Below are 15,905 nucleotides of genomic sequence, written 5' to 3'. Positions count from 1 at the left end.
AAAATGTAGTGAGAAGGGAGTGTCAAACAAAGCAGTTGTTTCTCTTCTGTTGTAATTAGTTTCATTACGTCGGGTTATAAAAAACTTCAGTCTCTTTCTCAAGCGTTACACGGTTCACCACTCGATTACAAACTGTTGGAAGAGATTCCTTCGGTTGCTGTAGTGTGAGCAGAATGACAGTTATTTAAGCAGAAGTTGCATTTTCAGTGTGTCTGTTTTCAGGCGTTTCTGCTCTAGGAGCACTATATAAATCATTTTTCATACTCAATTATTTAACTTTTAAAGGCTGCTTTTTTTTTCCCCCCCTCCCTTCTTAAACTAGATGCGATGTCAAAATAATTGACTTGAGCGAAACGTGAAATGCAAACGTGGGTGCTGGGGTGGTGTTCCGGCCGGCTCTGCCTAGCTGAGCCTGACCTGGGGAGAGCCCAGCGCTCGCCCTCAGCTCCGCCGGACAAAGTGCTCGTTTCTGGAGGCTAATCCTGCAACACGTCCCGGCAAGATGAGGTATGAGATTGTGTTCCCGTGCGCCGAGAACGAGACCGAGATTGTCAGAGCATTTATATTCATGAGAGTGAAGTAATGCTGAGCCTGACTAGGCTTTCTGGATGCCTTAAATGAGCAGATACAGCCTTAACTCTTCACGGTACCCGTTTACTTAAATCTGCTCGATGGCTGAAATGTGGAAAACAGAAGCTGGAGGCTTTTTTATAGCTTGGCTTTTGATTGGAATATTTGTGCACGTGAAAAATTGGGAGGCGGTGGGTCTCCAGCAGCAGCGATGGGATCGGGCGGCTTCGGTGCGGGAGAGGCGTGGGTGGACAACGCGACGGCGTGGGGTGGTGTTGCCTCCCTGTGTGTGCCAAAGTGGTTTGGGTGGTGAAAAGCTCTTGGAGAAACTGTTTATTAAACATTCTTGCAGTCTTTTTCGTCTGACGTTGCCCTTGTTTGGTTGGCTTCCTAATTTCGGCGGGGATGAGGCTGCCGTCCCGAGCGGCAGGGGTGAGCCGCCCTGATGAGGAGGCCGTGCGTCGTTCTCACGCGCGGTGAGGGGTTTCATTCCTCTGAACTTCCTAGTCGAGTAATTCACAGGGACACAACCTGGTTGATCGAAACAGGAGAGGAAAGTTCAAGAGGGAACTTGGGATTTTCCACCCACGGGGACTTAGAAGAGGCCGAGATGTGCAGAGGTACGTGCTGCGTCGCAGGAGGGGGGACCCTGCCCTTCCCCGCCGCTGCCCATCGAGCAGATCGTTACAGGTCGGTAACAGAAGTTAATTAAAGACGCTTCTGTTTATGGTCAGACTTAACATCGTTGGGCCCAACTGCAACTGGGGCAGTGGCAGGGAGAAAAGGAAACGCAAGGAGATAATGCCGAGGAGGAGGAGGAGGAGGAGGGGGAGGCTCTCCAGGTCTCTGAGTACAGGTGTGGGAGGGAAACCTGAATGCAGCAAATGGGATGAATTCTCAGGAATCAGCATAGAACTGATGTCAGAGAAAGATAAATTGGTTTTATGCTTACCTCCATCCCCTCTGTAACGTACGGCTTGCCTGCCACATTTTGTTGGCCAGGAAGAGAATGATGCTGTCTCTGTCTCTTCATCCAAAGTATTTGTTCTCCTCTGCTGTAGCAATTGCAGCTCGGTGTATTCCCTGCAGCTCAGCGGATAACCGGGCGGCTTCTTCATTGAACGGCACCGCTGCTGCACACAGCTGATCACCGGGCCGGGGATGCTGCGCAGCGGCGTGGTCTGTGCCGTAGCCCGAGAGGGAGTTGTCGAGTGCTTTGCAATTCCCTCCATCTTACTGGTCCACGGACTCCAAAAGCCAGCCCCAGCCTGTTCAGGGGCGTGGTGGCATTCAAAGTCCGGTATGAGTATTTAGCTTGGATGAAGTTGCTGATGTTTAAGGAGTCGTTAGTTTGCAATGAAACCTTGCTTGGGTTTGAATTTGGAAGTGGGAATCTGGGGAGGTTTGCAAGGTGCCACGGACTGGGGATGTGAAGGGCTGGTGCCGACCGCTGGACTCATCTCCTCGTTCCCATGAGCTCTACACGCTGCTCTTGCAAGCGTGTAGAAAACTGCTATTAAGGCTACTGCGCAAAAAATGGGTCAGAATATCACTTACCACTTGAGTAAAACACCCACTGACTTCCAGGGAGTTTAACCTGAAGAAATATTGCTGGATGAGGTCCAGGGAGAGTTACTTGCTTCTAAGGATAGAATTTGGCCCCACAACCCCTTCAGCAGTCTGAAGGGAACTGCGTTTAAAACTGTGTGAAACTACAGATCAGAAACAGCTCCCATTAATTGGGTTTTAACATAGCTCGGCCGCGTAATGCGCGCCAACCTGAACATTATATATATTAAAAGAAAGCGTATTGGTACATTTTTCACTTGAGTGATACAGATGCATAGTATGTTTATAAATTATAGTTGTGTTCCTATTTTATTATATTACATATCGCAAACACACGCATGCATAGGCAATACATAAAAGCATTACAAAAGCTTAGCCCACATCTCTGTACTGCTGAGAAAGGGGAGCGGCGTGACCGGTGGGATGGCACGAGGTAACGCCTGAGCCACGTCATCAGATGTTCTAGTGTACTCTGATGGTTTTAATGTGGGCCACCTAGTATTTATGTACTGGTGTTTTGACTTTAAGTATTAATTCACGTGACCGTATCTGCAGAGCGGTATTCAGAAGACAGTAGAAGAGGTGGTACAGGGCTTGCGCTGGGGCAGAAACGAGCACTGCAGGGTCTGCTGCAAGGACTGACGTTCACCAAAGATGCGACGTTGGAGAGCACACGTAACTTCCACCATTGTCAGTGCCACATGCTGGGCTCGTTTGGAGTTTTGAATTTTTGAACGCTTGATGACATCTGCTTGAATGGGTGCTTGTTCTGTAGTCAAAACGCATTGCAGTTGACCTTAACTTATCTATGGATACATGTAGAATGAACGTGGAATGTTTTCTCTATTGGTAAAAAATGCAACCTGTCTTCAAGGAACATCACTCCTTCAGTTGTGCCACAGAAACATGCACTAGAAACACAACTTCATTGTTGTGATCCATGGTATGGTATGCTGGTGAGAAATAATAAAGTACAAGAAGGACATGGTGCTGTTGGGGCGAGTCCAGAGGAGGCCACGGAGATGCTGCGAGGGCTGGAGCACCTCTGCTCTGGAGACAGGCTGAGAGAGTTGGGGTGGTTCAGCCTGGAGAAGAGAAGGCTCCAGGGAGACCTTAGAGCCCCTCCAGTCCCTGCAGGGGCTCCAGGAAAGCTGGAGAGGGGCTGGTGCCAAGGGCAGGGAGTGACAGGCCAAGGGGAATGGCCTGAAGCTGCAGGAGGGGAGATGGAGATGGGATGGGAGGCAGAAATCCTTCCCTGTGAGGGTGCTGAGGCCCTGGCCCAGGGTGCCCAGAGAAGCTGTGGCTGCCCCTGGCTCCCTGGCAGTGTTCAAGGCCAGGTTGGATGGGGCTTTGGGCAACCTGGGCTAGTGGAGGGTGTCCCTGCCCATGGCAGGGGTGGCACTGGGTGGGCTGGGAGGTCCCTGCCCACCCACACCAGGCTGGGGTTCTGTGATTTCTGTGAAATAATAAAAAGATAAAAAAGTGTGATATGGCTGCAGTCGAGGTGTGCTGTCCGGGACGGTCTGGTGGCTTTGCCCAGTGGAGGGTGGCATTGAGCACCCACCTCTTACGCCATGGGGAATCGACAGAGAGGTCCAGCTCCTCTTGGCCAGCAGTCCCATGGGCGCAGGTCTGAATGATACAAGGGTGATACATTTCAGGTGTAAATATTAATTTAGCTAATTAAGTGCCATCATAAATAGGACAGACCGTGGGAAACTATCCCCTTATTTGTCTGAACGATGCGATTGTAGCGTGACGGTGGGAAAGGATCAGTGTGACAGGTACGACTTACAGGCGTTGGATTTGGAGGGGTGGGAGGAGACCTCAGCTGGAGTCAAGGCTGGGCAAAGATAGAGTAGGAGACGAGCAAACTCCTAGTACGAGTTCAGACAGTGAATGTTAGGAGGACAAACAGATACTCAGGGTGTTGTATATCTGTGTTCAGCAGCAGGCCTAAAGAGAGAGGGAATTTTATTCTGCAAGAAATTTTTTTGTAAAAATGTTTAAAATGAAAAATTTAGGCCAATGCTTTTGAGGCTGGGGATTTCCTTTAGATTTCTGTCTCGTAAATGGAATTGTCGTGTTTTTAACTGAGAATTTTTCATCTAACTGTATATTTGAAATAATGGGCAGAGAGGTGCTCTCACAGGTCTTGGACTAACTAGAGGCGGAATTCAGGTAAATACTTGTCTAATCCCTCCATTATTTTTGTGTATTTTATACAATTTTATGGAACTTTTGCAACTTCCATTTATATGAATACATTTTTTTACTATAAAGTTGATGATGGATTATATAAAGTCAGTAATAGATGCTCTAAAATAATTAGATTATTTTTGCATCTTCATTCATAAAGCTTGGTCATTCAAAATGGCCAAAGTCTTTGCTTTGGTTCGGTTATTTGAGCAATCATAAAGGTAAAGTTTAACTTCTTTATTTTCAGTTAGGCGCATTCTGTCTCTCTAATATATCAATATCACACATGCAGACAGCAACAATAAAAGCTCCTAATCTTTTCTCAATGATTTTGGTAAGATGGTTGCAGCACTGTTGATTTTAAGCAATGCTTTGTTTTTGTTGCGGCGAGATGTTAGGACTGTTTTACGGGCTACAAAATCACTGTACTGTCTAATCTATATTCCCAGTAATCCTTTAATAGCAACTAATAATTGCATTTTTACCATAGAACACCAATGGTCAGGGACTCGCAGCCATTGTGAAAGGGAAGAAAAGCATTTCTCGATCTGCCTCATAACAAGACCAAAATATAATTAAACAGTTAAGAGACTTAGACAAGCATTTATCTCTTTCACATACCGCTTGCTAGCTCAGCCTAGGGTAGGGGAGCAGTGATTGTTAGTATTCAGATTGCTGTCGAGGTGACATCCTTAATATGGCTTTAACTGCCTAGTTAATAGTGAAGGAGGTTCAAAATTGCTAAAAATTAGCGCTCTCGCTTGCATTAACTGTTTACGTAGTTGCCTGTTGTCAGTAAAAGGTCTTAGTTCGAATCTCTTCTTCCAAGGTCCAAGAGCCAAATTAAGTTTTCTGGATTAGGTGGCAGCTCGTGCTGCTGTGGGAACTGCTGTTTTGTAGACAAATTGGAGTATTTTGAAGCAGTAGGCTTGATTTTTTATTTTTTTTTAACCAATAGTAATAAGACTGAAAACCAATAAGCATAAAAACAAACAAAAAAGTTCCCTATGTAGTACCCAAGACAGGCTGTGAAAAAGCTGCCGAGAAGGGGTGAGTGTTGGGAACTTTTTTTTGGCGTTTGCAAAAACCCTGGGTGGTGGTGGGGGAATCACACACAGCAAACCGAAAAACTAACGTTCCTAGGAATCAGCGTTGAGGAGAAGGAAGAAATGGTCTGTCTTTAATCCCTCTTAATCTAAGGGATTAAAAAGGATGTAAAATCAGACTCTGTGTCTTTTGAACCCCTCTCACCCCGAGAAGTATGCAGGGGGGTGAGGGGGGGACAGGAAGGGACTGATGCTGGTAACTCTGCTCTTATCCCTGTCCTGCCCGAGCATCTGTCCTGCCCCGAGCATCCGTCATGCCCGAGCATCCATCCTGCCCCAAGCATCCATCCTGCCCGAGCATCCGTCCTGCCGGGAGCATCCGTCCTGCCAGGAGCATCCATCCTGCCGGGAGCATCCGTCCTGCCAGGAGCATCCATCCTGCCCGCCCAGGGCTGAGCCCCTTACTGACACGATAAATGCTCTGGCGGCATGTTAATAGATAATAGTGTAGAACTTCACCTCTTTGCACTAATTGCCACCTTCAGTTACACTGTTAGAAATTATGATGTGGCTGGTGTTAAACTTGATCTTCGCTCCGTTACCCCCGGATGTGACGTGGTTATATGGAGGATTAAAGCCTAGCAGGCTGTCGCGAGTGACCTCTGAAGCACTTGGGCATTAGCAGCAGGTTCAGGGTAAATCCTTCTTTTTAGGGGCTTGTAACTTACCTGTAAATAGTAATTTCAGATCAGTCCCTCAGCACATCCACTCTTGGCGGGATGGTCGCTGCTTTGCCGATTTACCACGCGGTTGGCAGGGCTGACAGTAAGGTACAGTTGCGAGGTTTTTGACCAGCGGGTAATGCACGGTGATGGCCGTAGGAGGAAAACACCCAGGACGTCACTCACCCATCCCCTATCGTTAAACTCTCCTGACTCCCTTTGCGGTCCCTGGGCGCCCATGGACGGAGCAACCGGCGCTGGGAACGGGTGGTGGAGATGTGGAAGCCCAGGTCGGTCGCAGGTCTCCCTTCCCCATCCTTCGGTGCACCTTCACCCTCACCTTCCCGACACAGCTCCAGCTCCCAGTGGGAATTGGGGAGCTGTGCGTTTGGATGGGGGCCTGCGAGAACGCTGGGGAGGGACTCTTTGTCAGGGGGTGTAGTGACAGGACAGGGGGTGATGGGTTTAAGCTGAAGGAGGGTCGATTTAGATGAAATGTTAGACAGAAATCCTTTACTGTTAGAGTGGTGAGGCCCTGGCACAGGGTACCCAGAGAAGCTGTGGCTGCCCCTGGCTCCCTGGCAGTGTTCAAGGCCAGGTTGGATGGGGCTTTGGGCAACCTGGGCTAGTGGAGGGTGTCCCTGCCCATGGCAGGGGTGGGACTGGGTGGGCTGGGAGGTCCCTGCCCACCCAAACCAGTCGGTGATTCTGTGTAAAAAATCTGGCATGTTATTGGTTGCTTAAATGAGAAATAGCATCTACCCAACTGGTTGTTCTGTGCTGGCCTGGAGGGGTGTGTGCAGTGGGTGCTGGGGGTGGGTGCAGAGGAAGGAGAAGACCGATATTCACGCTGCAATGATGATGATGTGGGTCGGTTCAGCCATTGCTCTGCTGGCATCCGCCACTCCAGAAGGACGCGGGCATCCTCGGCTCGCAGAGGTGTGGAGTGTTTTCATGTAACGAGAGAATTTGTGTGTGTTAATTTTTATGTGCACTTTATAATGATATTTAACAGCATAAAATGTTGGCACGCACTGAAAATTGGTGAAAGTTCAGCCATCTAATTTGGGCAGGTTATGCTTACAGGCACTCACACTTGCAGACAGTTTAATAACAGTATTTGGCACTGTCTCTTAGAGCTGCTTAAACTAATTAATGCATTTGCTCCCTACAGGATGAAATTGAGTTTTCAGATACATTTATAAAATGATGTGCATGATTGCTAAATATTTCATTCTTTTGAACTAGAACTTCGAGTGTTTTATGTGGGCGCAGAGACAGTATATATTCTCCCGTGAAAAATGTGGCTCTGGAAGGAGGAGGATCTCTGCCCCTGCCTGTCGGAAGAGGATCGTCTCTGTCCCTCTTTTAGCGGGTTAAAAGATGCTCAGTAATTTGGGCATCGCTTGGCACGGTGGTGTTATTGCTGGGGGGGGCAGGCTCCGGAGCTCCCCCATCCTCCTCTCCTCTTATTCCTACAGGTTTCGGAAAGTTACAGGTCTCACGTCCCAGCCCACCACCTCCCCTGCCAAAAATGAGGGCAAAAAAGGGGATTTTTTGGACTGGGGCCCCGGCAACGTGCAGTCAGTGCTTTTCATTGATTTAAAAGATGACATCAGGCAATAATTCCCCGAGACCCCTGAGTAGGCGAGGTTAACGCTAATCTTGCCGGCTTAAAAAGAAGGTTAAAAAAATAGTAACAATTTGATTTGAAATAAACCTTTCTGAAGAAATCACAGTAAACAAAATCTGTTTGCCTAAGGAAGCCCTCCTAGCAATCAGCTAGTAACACAACTGCTTGTGCTAATGAACCCAAAGCTGTTAATGTGGTTTCTTCAGTTAAATTGATTCATGAATTTTGAAGAGAACATTATCTAATGAATTTTCTTTGAATAGAAAGCAATTAAAAGGACAAATCAGTCTGATTAACCCCAAAGTCACCCTACTGCCACAAATGGTGTACAGTTTGAAATTATATCATAAAAAACTAGAGCAGATTTGCTATCTCTTTGCCCTCTACTAATCCATGTAAATTAATGAACAACAAAGTTAATTTCTTTGATGACCCTTTTCTCGTATCACCTGGATTATGCTGATGTTTAATTTGCTTAATGTTATAATAAAGACTAAACAGATTTTTTCAATGAAGTGATTATCATTCCCTTCAGTTAAGAAGTGATTTTTATTATTTAACACACACATAATGGTGTATGGGTTTCCTTTAAGAACAAAACCACATCTTGCTATGTTCCTATGTAACGTAATCTATGTCTTTTTTGACAACAAAAGAAAGAAAATGTTTTTAATCAGTTTGTTTCATTGCCAAAGCAGGAGACTGAGGGGAAGGGGTCTCTCTTCCTTTTTTTTCTCCTTTTTTCTTTTTTTTTTTTTTTTATTTGCCAGTAAGTTATTCACTAGTTAGGTCTTCAAAGCTTTTACAAGTGCCTTGGAAGAGCAGTAGGTGTTCAACCCAACTAAAATCCAAACGTGACTGTTGGTTTTCGCTTTGTAAAATAATCCTGGGTTGGGAAGGTAAAACCCTGAGATGCAGAAGAATTCTGGGCCTGATGCATTTGCTGCTTCATTATTTCAGCAATTGCAACACTTAGAAGCAATTTGCTGGTGAATTAAAATTAAAATAATGGAAGATACATTATTTTATTATTTTTTTTCAGAGCCCTGTATCATTAAGGATGTGCCGTACATTCAAGGTCACAGCTAGTCCTTACATTTTGTAATGTCTGCGATGCTGAGCAGTAGCTTGGGGGTCTCGACTATAAAATGCAGTCAGCCAGGATAATACCGAGTCCGCTGGCTCTAGGGCTTCTTCTGCCGCGTGTCCCAGCTGAAGTTGGAAATTAGCTGGAGATGCGAGGGCTTTGTAAAATAGGTAGAGCTGGTTATTTCTTCCCTTTTTAATTTGACTCTATGCTAATTTATACTCTGCCAATTTAATGGAAAAACCACATTGTATGAGTTAACAGGATAATTGTACTTGAAGCAAATTAAAAATATAGGAAAATCAAAGCCTTAAATCCTTTTTTATAGTGATCGGTTACTTGAAGCGCTCTTTCTAATAATCATGTATTTAAATGTAGTAATACAGGATACAATAACAGGACAGTGCATCGGGGCTGTTTAAATTTAAATTAGAAAGCTGCTATTGAGACTCTGCTTTGCGTTGGGTTTTTTGACTATTTCATCCTGGGGTGGTTTTTTTTTCGAGCCGTGCATATGAGCAGTACTCCCTTCGTCTTCTTTGCAGATTCATTCACCGGACAAGTGTTGTGGACCCTCTTGAGAGACGTGAAGTTTGGAGAGGCCGTTTCCTACAAGCAATTAGCCGATCTCGCAGGCAACAGCAGAGCGGCGAGAGCGGTGGGAGGAGCGATGAGGAGCAATCCTGTAAGTTCACGTCAACTTTTAAATAAAGTTGATGGAAGATGGTGGATTTAGAGAGCTTTGCGGGCTAAATGTCATTAGATTAAATTTATCTGCTATGAAAACTGGTCTACCATGAGTAATAAGGTCAGTAAGTGTTTTTAATCAGCAATAATGCACAACCCAGTTTAATGTGATTTATTCCCTACCATTTATGGCGTTAGGTTTGAAAAAGAAACATTGCGCTTCTTTTAATTCATCAGCCTCCGCGCGTTCTGTTGTTCTTAAACTTTCTCACATATTGTTAGGGGAGGGAAATCTTTTATCACCCGACACGGACCTCATGTGCAGGGTATGAGTACCTTTGGTTGCGCCCGTCTTCTCTGGCATGGGTAGGTTTCTGAAAATACGGAAGAAAAGGATTTTAAATCACGTAGGTACCTGTTTGAATCAAATTCCTAATTGTCAAGATGAGGTTTTTCTCCGTGTGTTCCAAACCAGCTGTAAATGGCATTTCTGCACTGGATACCGGGGAGTTACCTCAACTGGAACCAACTGGGGGGAGCAGCGCTCTAGGTCAGGCCTGTGGATTTTGGAAAAAAAACAGTGTGTTGTAATACCTGGCCTCTTTGTCTGTCTTCCCAGTAATTATCTTCCCCTTTCAGTTGTCCAGGTTTGGATTTCCAGATGTATTTATGCACCTGAGTCACACTGATTGGTGTGGGACTGCTCCTCTGCGAAGAGAAGGAGCTGGCACAGAGCGCGCCGCTGCATCCGTCCTCGCACGTTCGTTCCCTTGCTACTTGCCTTTAAAAAAAAGTAAACCCCCCTCCCCTTGATTTCTATTAATATCATTATGGCCATTTTGGCCATTCTTCAACATATTTTTCCCTCGTTACCACTTGCCCTGAGCAACATGTGTCTGCCCCTGCCCAAACTCCTCTCCTTTTCTCCAGCGGTACGCCCGCCGTAGCCTTTGACCTCCTGCGTTGTTTTTACATTCGGTCCTCTCAACGTACGAGACTGCAACGTGTAGTTGCAAAGTGGGTTGGAAAATCTGTTTTCACAGGAGCCGGTGGTTTTACATCCAGAAATCATAAAGGTGAGGGGGTTTTAGCAGTGCCAAATATTATCTTTATATTTCACCCCATTCATAAAATCCAGCTGCGTATTTTGCATAATCAACCCACGTATTATAGCTCATAGGTCTGAAGGACCATGTAAAGATTTATATGGGAAATACGAGAAGCACAGTGAACAGGTGCTCCCGTTGAAGTACAAAAGGACTATGCGTGTGTTTGCACGGGGAATATGCGTGAAATGACAGATTACAGGAGATGTGTAGGGACAAAAACGTGGTTTGGAATGGGCAGGGCTGTCATTACAGTACAGAGTATTTTTTATCATCAGCTTTCTATTGTGAAATATTGGGGCGGTATTATATTATAGCTCTTTTTCCCTAAAGCTATGCATTATTATCTATAATATGCTTAAAATTTTTCTGCTGAGGACAGAAAACACTGCAGCCATAGTATGGGATGGGAAATAACAATAATAAGATAGGACCCCATTTAAAAAAAATTTGCAGTAGCTTTGCTGTATATTTTCAGAACTATTTTCATCCTTCCTCACAGGGGAAAAAGCAGGAATTTTCACACCACAACCTGCTGTTACCGCTACTTTGGATGCTGCTGCTCCACTGCAGCCTGAGGGCAAAGCTGGGTACATTTCTAGGCGATAGCAATTACATATCCTTTTGCACAACACTATATTGTTATTCTTTGAGAACTGTTTCCTGTAGGTTTGCATTGTATTGCCTTATCTTAATGTACACCATATTATATTGGAAAGCATTCCATCGTATTAAAATAGCTTGTATTGTCAAGTACAATACAGCGTATTGATGAAACGTAGCTTTATGCTGCTTATATGAACTGTTTCGTAGGAAAATCTGATACACGCTTAAGCTCTCCGGGTGTACGTCTTCATTGCGCTTAGAAGCTTAAACCCCTTAGCCATTATGTGGGTTTCTGTGGCCGTGCGCTACCTGGTAGGGTACCCGTGACCGTTGTACGTGTACAAACACCCTTGCAGTCTGTTTATCAGATGAGATATTGAGCTTTGAATCTAACTAAACAGTTCATTAAACCGAACACGTCATCTGGGCTGCAGCATCGTTAACGTATCAGCGCAGAATGCAAAGAGCTGCGGTGTTAACAACCGCTACACCTGCAACGCGAGCTTCAGGATATAAATACTGGGTTTGAGGAGCAATTCCTTCGCAGTTGTTGCAGAAACGTGATGTTTTGTTAGGCAGCGGATCAGGGATTTTTGTTCGCAGGAGAGAAGCTGACACTAGCGAATGTTTGTACTGAGAATATGAAGTAAAAGCGAATTCTTCTATTAATGATTGCTGCAGAAGCTATGCAAAACAGGAAAATCATAATGTGTTAGCACCTTGAGATGCTTCCTTTGATTAAAGGACTAATTTATAAACACGATGAGTAAATCATAAACATGATTTAATGAGGATAGTACTAACAGTAAAAACGAGCATTTGAAGTAAACCCGAGCCTGGCATTGCGTTGTTCCTTAAACACGTTGATAAAATTGCGGATCTCACCTTTTTCCACAAAATACCAGAACAGTTCTCCCTTCTGCAACTCAGGGCTTGGTCTTTAATTTTGGTAGCGTGCATTCCACAGGTTTCCCTTTGTAGTCGGGTTGCTTCACATAATTCATACGATGACCTTCAACTTTATGAGAAGGTGGAATAGGTGCCAGCAGCAGCTGAAAGATGCGACGTCTTTGCCTCAATTTATGCCAAGGACATGGTGGGGATGGCTCACCTTTTGCAAGAGAAACTTCAAATAGTTTACTGCTGTTCAGATTGATTGCAAGGTCTGTGGTCCTCAAAGGGAACCCATAAAGTTCAATTAAAAATCTCATTAGACTAGTATAGGAGGATCAAAAAGAAATCACAGAGGCTCATGGGAAATGGCGAGTGTTGGGCTGATTAGTCCAAGGCCATCCTAAATGACTGTTCTGTGCCTTAAATAAGACGTCTTCAGCGGTCTGTTAACGGCAGTCGTGGCTGCGTACGTTGCGTTTTATATCCTCTCCGATCGCGTTGCTGTTTAGGCTAAAGCCCGGCTAAGTGTACAACTTGATGCTGGTATCGATCCGTCCTAAGTCGAGGATATTATTCAGCCAAAATGTTTTAAACGTTGGAGATCGGAAGGAGGAACCGTGCATTTATGGGAAGATTGTGAAGTATGGATTCGGAACGTTGCGGACACATAAAACTGCGTGTGCATTAATTCCTCCGGTGGCTGGCGATAACCCGGGGCTCGTGCCGAGTCACTTGACGGGATTTGGTTCTGTCGGGGAAAAGGGGGAGAAAAAGCCATAGGACGTGAGCAAACGGAAAGATTATTTTCGGCGAAGTGTGATTCTTGGTGTGTGTTGTAACTTGGTAGTTCAGCTGTTTCTGTTACGGCCTGGCTGATCCGGTTCTGACGGTGTGGCAGTTTCTGGAGGTCTCCAGCCCATCAGCGGGATAATGGGACAGTCAGGTTTCCGTTGCCTCAAATTGAAAACTCTTAACGAGCGGAGCGCCGTGGCGGAGCACCGCTCCGCTCCGTCCTCAGACGGAATTTGCTAAATGCAGTTCAAAGGCGATCGATACCTTGCGCAGGGAGTTTTTTCCCCCCACCTTTTTTCTAAACAAACGCATTATCGAGGAGTTAGTTTATTCACAGATTGCCACGAGCGTTAATGACCGCCCGAGTCTTGTTCTGCCAGTCACCCAGATGGCTGTTGATAAAGATTTAGCATCATGTTCTGAGTGTCAGGGCTGTCAGTAGTGCTGAACCATTTGACCAGAAGAAAAAACGCACGGGGAGCTATTGATTACAGCTTCTCAGTGTCACTTGTTCACCAGGATTTAGGTATTGATGAGGCTGCGAGTGAAAACAAGCTCTTTCCCTTGTGGGCCTCTACCCAGTAGAACAAAAGCAAAGTTGGAGAAAATATTCAGCTGCTGCCCGAATCAGAGGGACTCCGTTATTGATCCGAGGGCCCCTTCGTGTTATTTTTGTTGGAGACAAATCTATGGGTTTGGAAGTTTTATAGCGTTTGAGGTAGGGTCTGTGTAAGTGATGGATTCGTGTATTAGATGAATTAGATTTCACAGCGTGAAGATTTCAGTGAAGCTATAATATTATGAGCTGCTTGGTTATTGATAAAAATTACATTAAATGTAGCCGAGGCATTAAAGCTCCAGACTAGGGTAGTACTCCCTCTAAAATGTCCTTAGGGCCCTAATAAATTTTAGCAGGTTTAATTATTTTAGTAGTCTGAAAGTTGTCACCACAATTAAGCCAAACTGAAGCAATATTCAATATTTCTAAATTACAGCGATGATAACAGCCTTTGTACCGCATGTACTCGGTACGAAATTCTTTATTTCGGGCGTGGAAAAAGCTACATTTATTTCCTGCCCTCCTCTTCTCGCTCGATGGTACGTGGCTCAGCCGCGCGTCCCTGCGTTGGTGAACGGGTCCTGCACCGACCCGGGGATCATCTGAGCCCCCGCGCGGCGTGCCAGCTCATGCCACCCGCAAATAAAGTCTTTTTTTTTTTTTTTTTTTTTCCTCTGCTTGGGCACACCTTCCATCTTCTCGCACAATTTAGCAGGAGAAGTCACCGACTTACCTCCCCGGCAAAATTCCCCAGTACGCGGACATCCCCCCCCGGTTCGAGTGTCTTTGCACCGTCTGAGCGGCAGCAGGGAACTGGCTCAGAAAGAGGTTTGGGCCCCTGTCCGTAGCAAGATTTATAGCCTTACCCTCAAAATATCCTGCTTTACTGTTTCTATTTTTAAAGAATTGCAAATTAACCTTGGAGATTTTTTTACAGTGTAATATTATGGCTTGTTATTGCTTTGTCACTCAAGAAAATCTGCCTGCAGTAACTCGTGCGTGTGGATTGTAAAGACGGAGAAATCCCAAAACAGAAAAACACTTGCAAAAAAACAACTTTACAGAAGTCATAAACCAAGCGCGGGATGGCATGGTGTAGAGTAAAGATTTTATTGGTACTCGCTGGAGTTGTCGCGGCTGTGTAACTCACTTGTGGCATTGCCAACTCCAAATAAAGCAGCTATTATGAGCATTTTTCTTATTAAACCTTGATTAACAATAAGCACCTACGTGGATTCCCGGTTAATGTGATAGCCTGTGGGCTGAGATTGAGATTTTAAATTTCAGCCATTGAAATTACCTAACAAAAACAAAAGGGTCCCCCAAAAAACAATTTGCAGAGGTCCAACCAGTAGCCGTCCAGCTCCTTTGGGGTCTGTGTGTCCCAGACTCGCGTAGGAGCACGGCTTGAACTGTACTGAAATAACTATTAAATGGGATTAAAATAAGTCAGTGTAAAGTACGTCATTTGCCTGTATGTCTATATATAAATAAATTCTAATTTTTGACTTAACATATCCAAATTTGTGAAAACTGCACTTTTTAGTGAGTTATTGTTTTCACAGCTATCAAATTACTTGCAATCGAATTACTATGCAGTTACCAAAACACATACAGCGTGATTAGAGATGATGTATTGCATTTTTTATGGTGTGTACTTCAACAATGATAATCACCTGTAATAAAAAATAGAAAAAACCCCCACGTTTATGTACTTCTCTACATTATCAGTCTATTATGTAACTTCTTGCATTGATTTTTCAGAATCCGTGACATTTGGCTATAAATGATACAAAGTGGAAGGCGCGAGGAAAAAAGTTCTTAAATTGGTTAGGTGCGAATTAAATCTCTCCTGTTGTAGGTTTTAAAAATTCACAACCCATTTTGGATTGACTTGCTGTTAAATAATAAATAGCGCCTTGTTCTTATATAGAATTTTCCAGCAGGGCACGTAGAGGTGCTATAGCGAGAGGAGGAGATCTGCCGAGGGAGCTCGGGAAGCTCGCTCCTGGAAGTGCTGCTCTTAGCGGTCTGCTTTTTTCCAGAACTGCGGCCTCTCCTAGTCCTGGGACGACGGTGAACGGTCGTCCTGTCCCCCCGTACTGCCTTTCCCTGCCTTTTGGCTCCGCGAGGCTCCGTCACCCGCCCTGGGCACCCAGGTCTCGGCTGCCGGAGGGGGCTGGCGCGGGGCAGGAAAATCTGCTTCTGGCAGAGAAGTTTTTGTATGTGGAGCTTCGAATATGGGATTGTACATGTGGGCTTTACCCTTTGAAGACTTTACATCATTTTTATGTATTAAAATTTCTGTCCAGACTTATTTTTTTCCGAAGAACTGGGTCGGTTTTCAGAGCCCGTGAGCGGTGCCGTCTCTGCGTGGTGGCAGCTCAGCCGGGACCGTGGCCCCGACGCCGCAGCTGCCCTGTCCTCCTCGGGCA

The 15,905-nt window shown here is 45.2% G+C and overlaps 1 protein-coding gene across 6 annotated transcripts in view; it reads left to right on the top strand.

The window, feature by feature from the left end:
• Positions 1 to 15,905, top strand: part of MGMT (O-6-methylguanine-DNA methyltransferase) — a 205,125-nt gene that overhangs the window by 151,572 nt on the left and 37,648 nt on the right. For all 6 annotated transcript variants that reach the window (XR_012836275.1, XR_012836273.1, XR_012836274.1 and 3 more), the window contains exon 5: positions 9,372 to 9,511. Coding sequence is in view for 3 of the 6 variants with exons in the window: in XM_075757623.1 (XP_075613738.1) it covers positions 9,372 to 9,511 (140 nt within the window). In the remaining 3 variants the exon portion in view is untranslated. The remainder of the gene's footprint in view (positions 1 to 9,371; positions 9,512 to 15,905) is intronic.

The sequence above is a fragment of the Balearica regulorum genome, chromosome 7, assembly GCF_011004875.1.
Source record: "Balearica regulorum gibbericeps isolate bBalReg1 chromosome 7, bBalReg1.pri, whole genome shotgun sequence".
NCBI classification, from domain to species: Eukaryota; Metazoa; Chordata; class Aves; order Gruiformes; family Gruidae; genus Balearica; species Balearica regulorum.
This window is presented reverse-complemented; position numbering and strand designations above follow the sequence as displayed.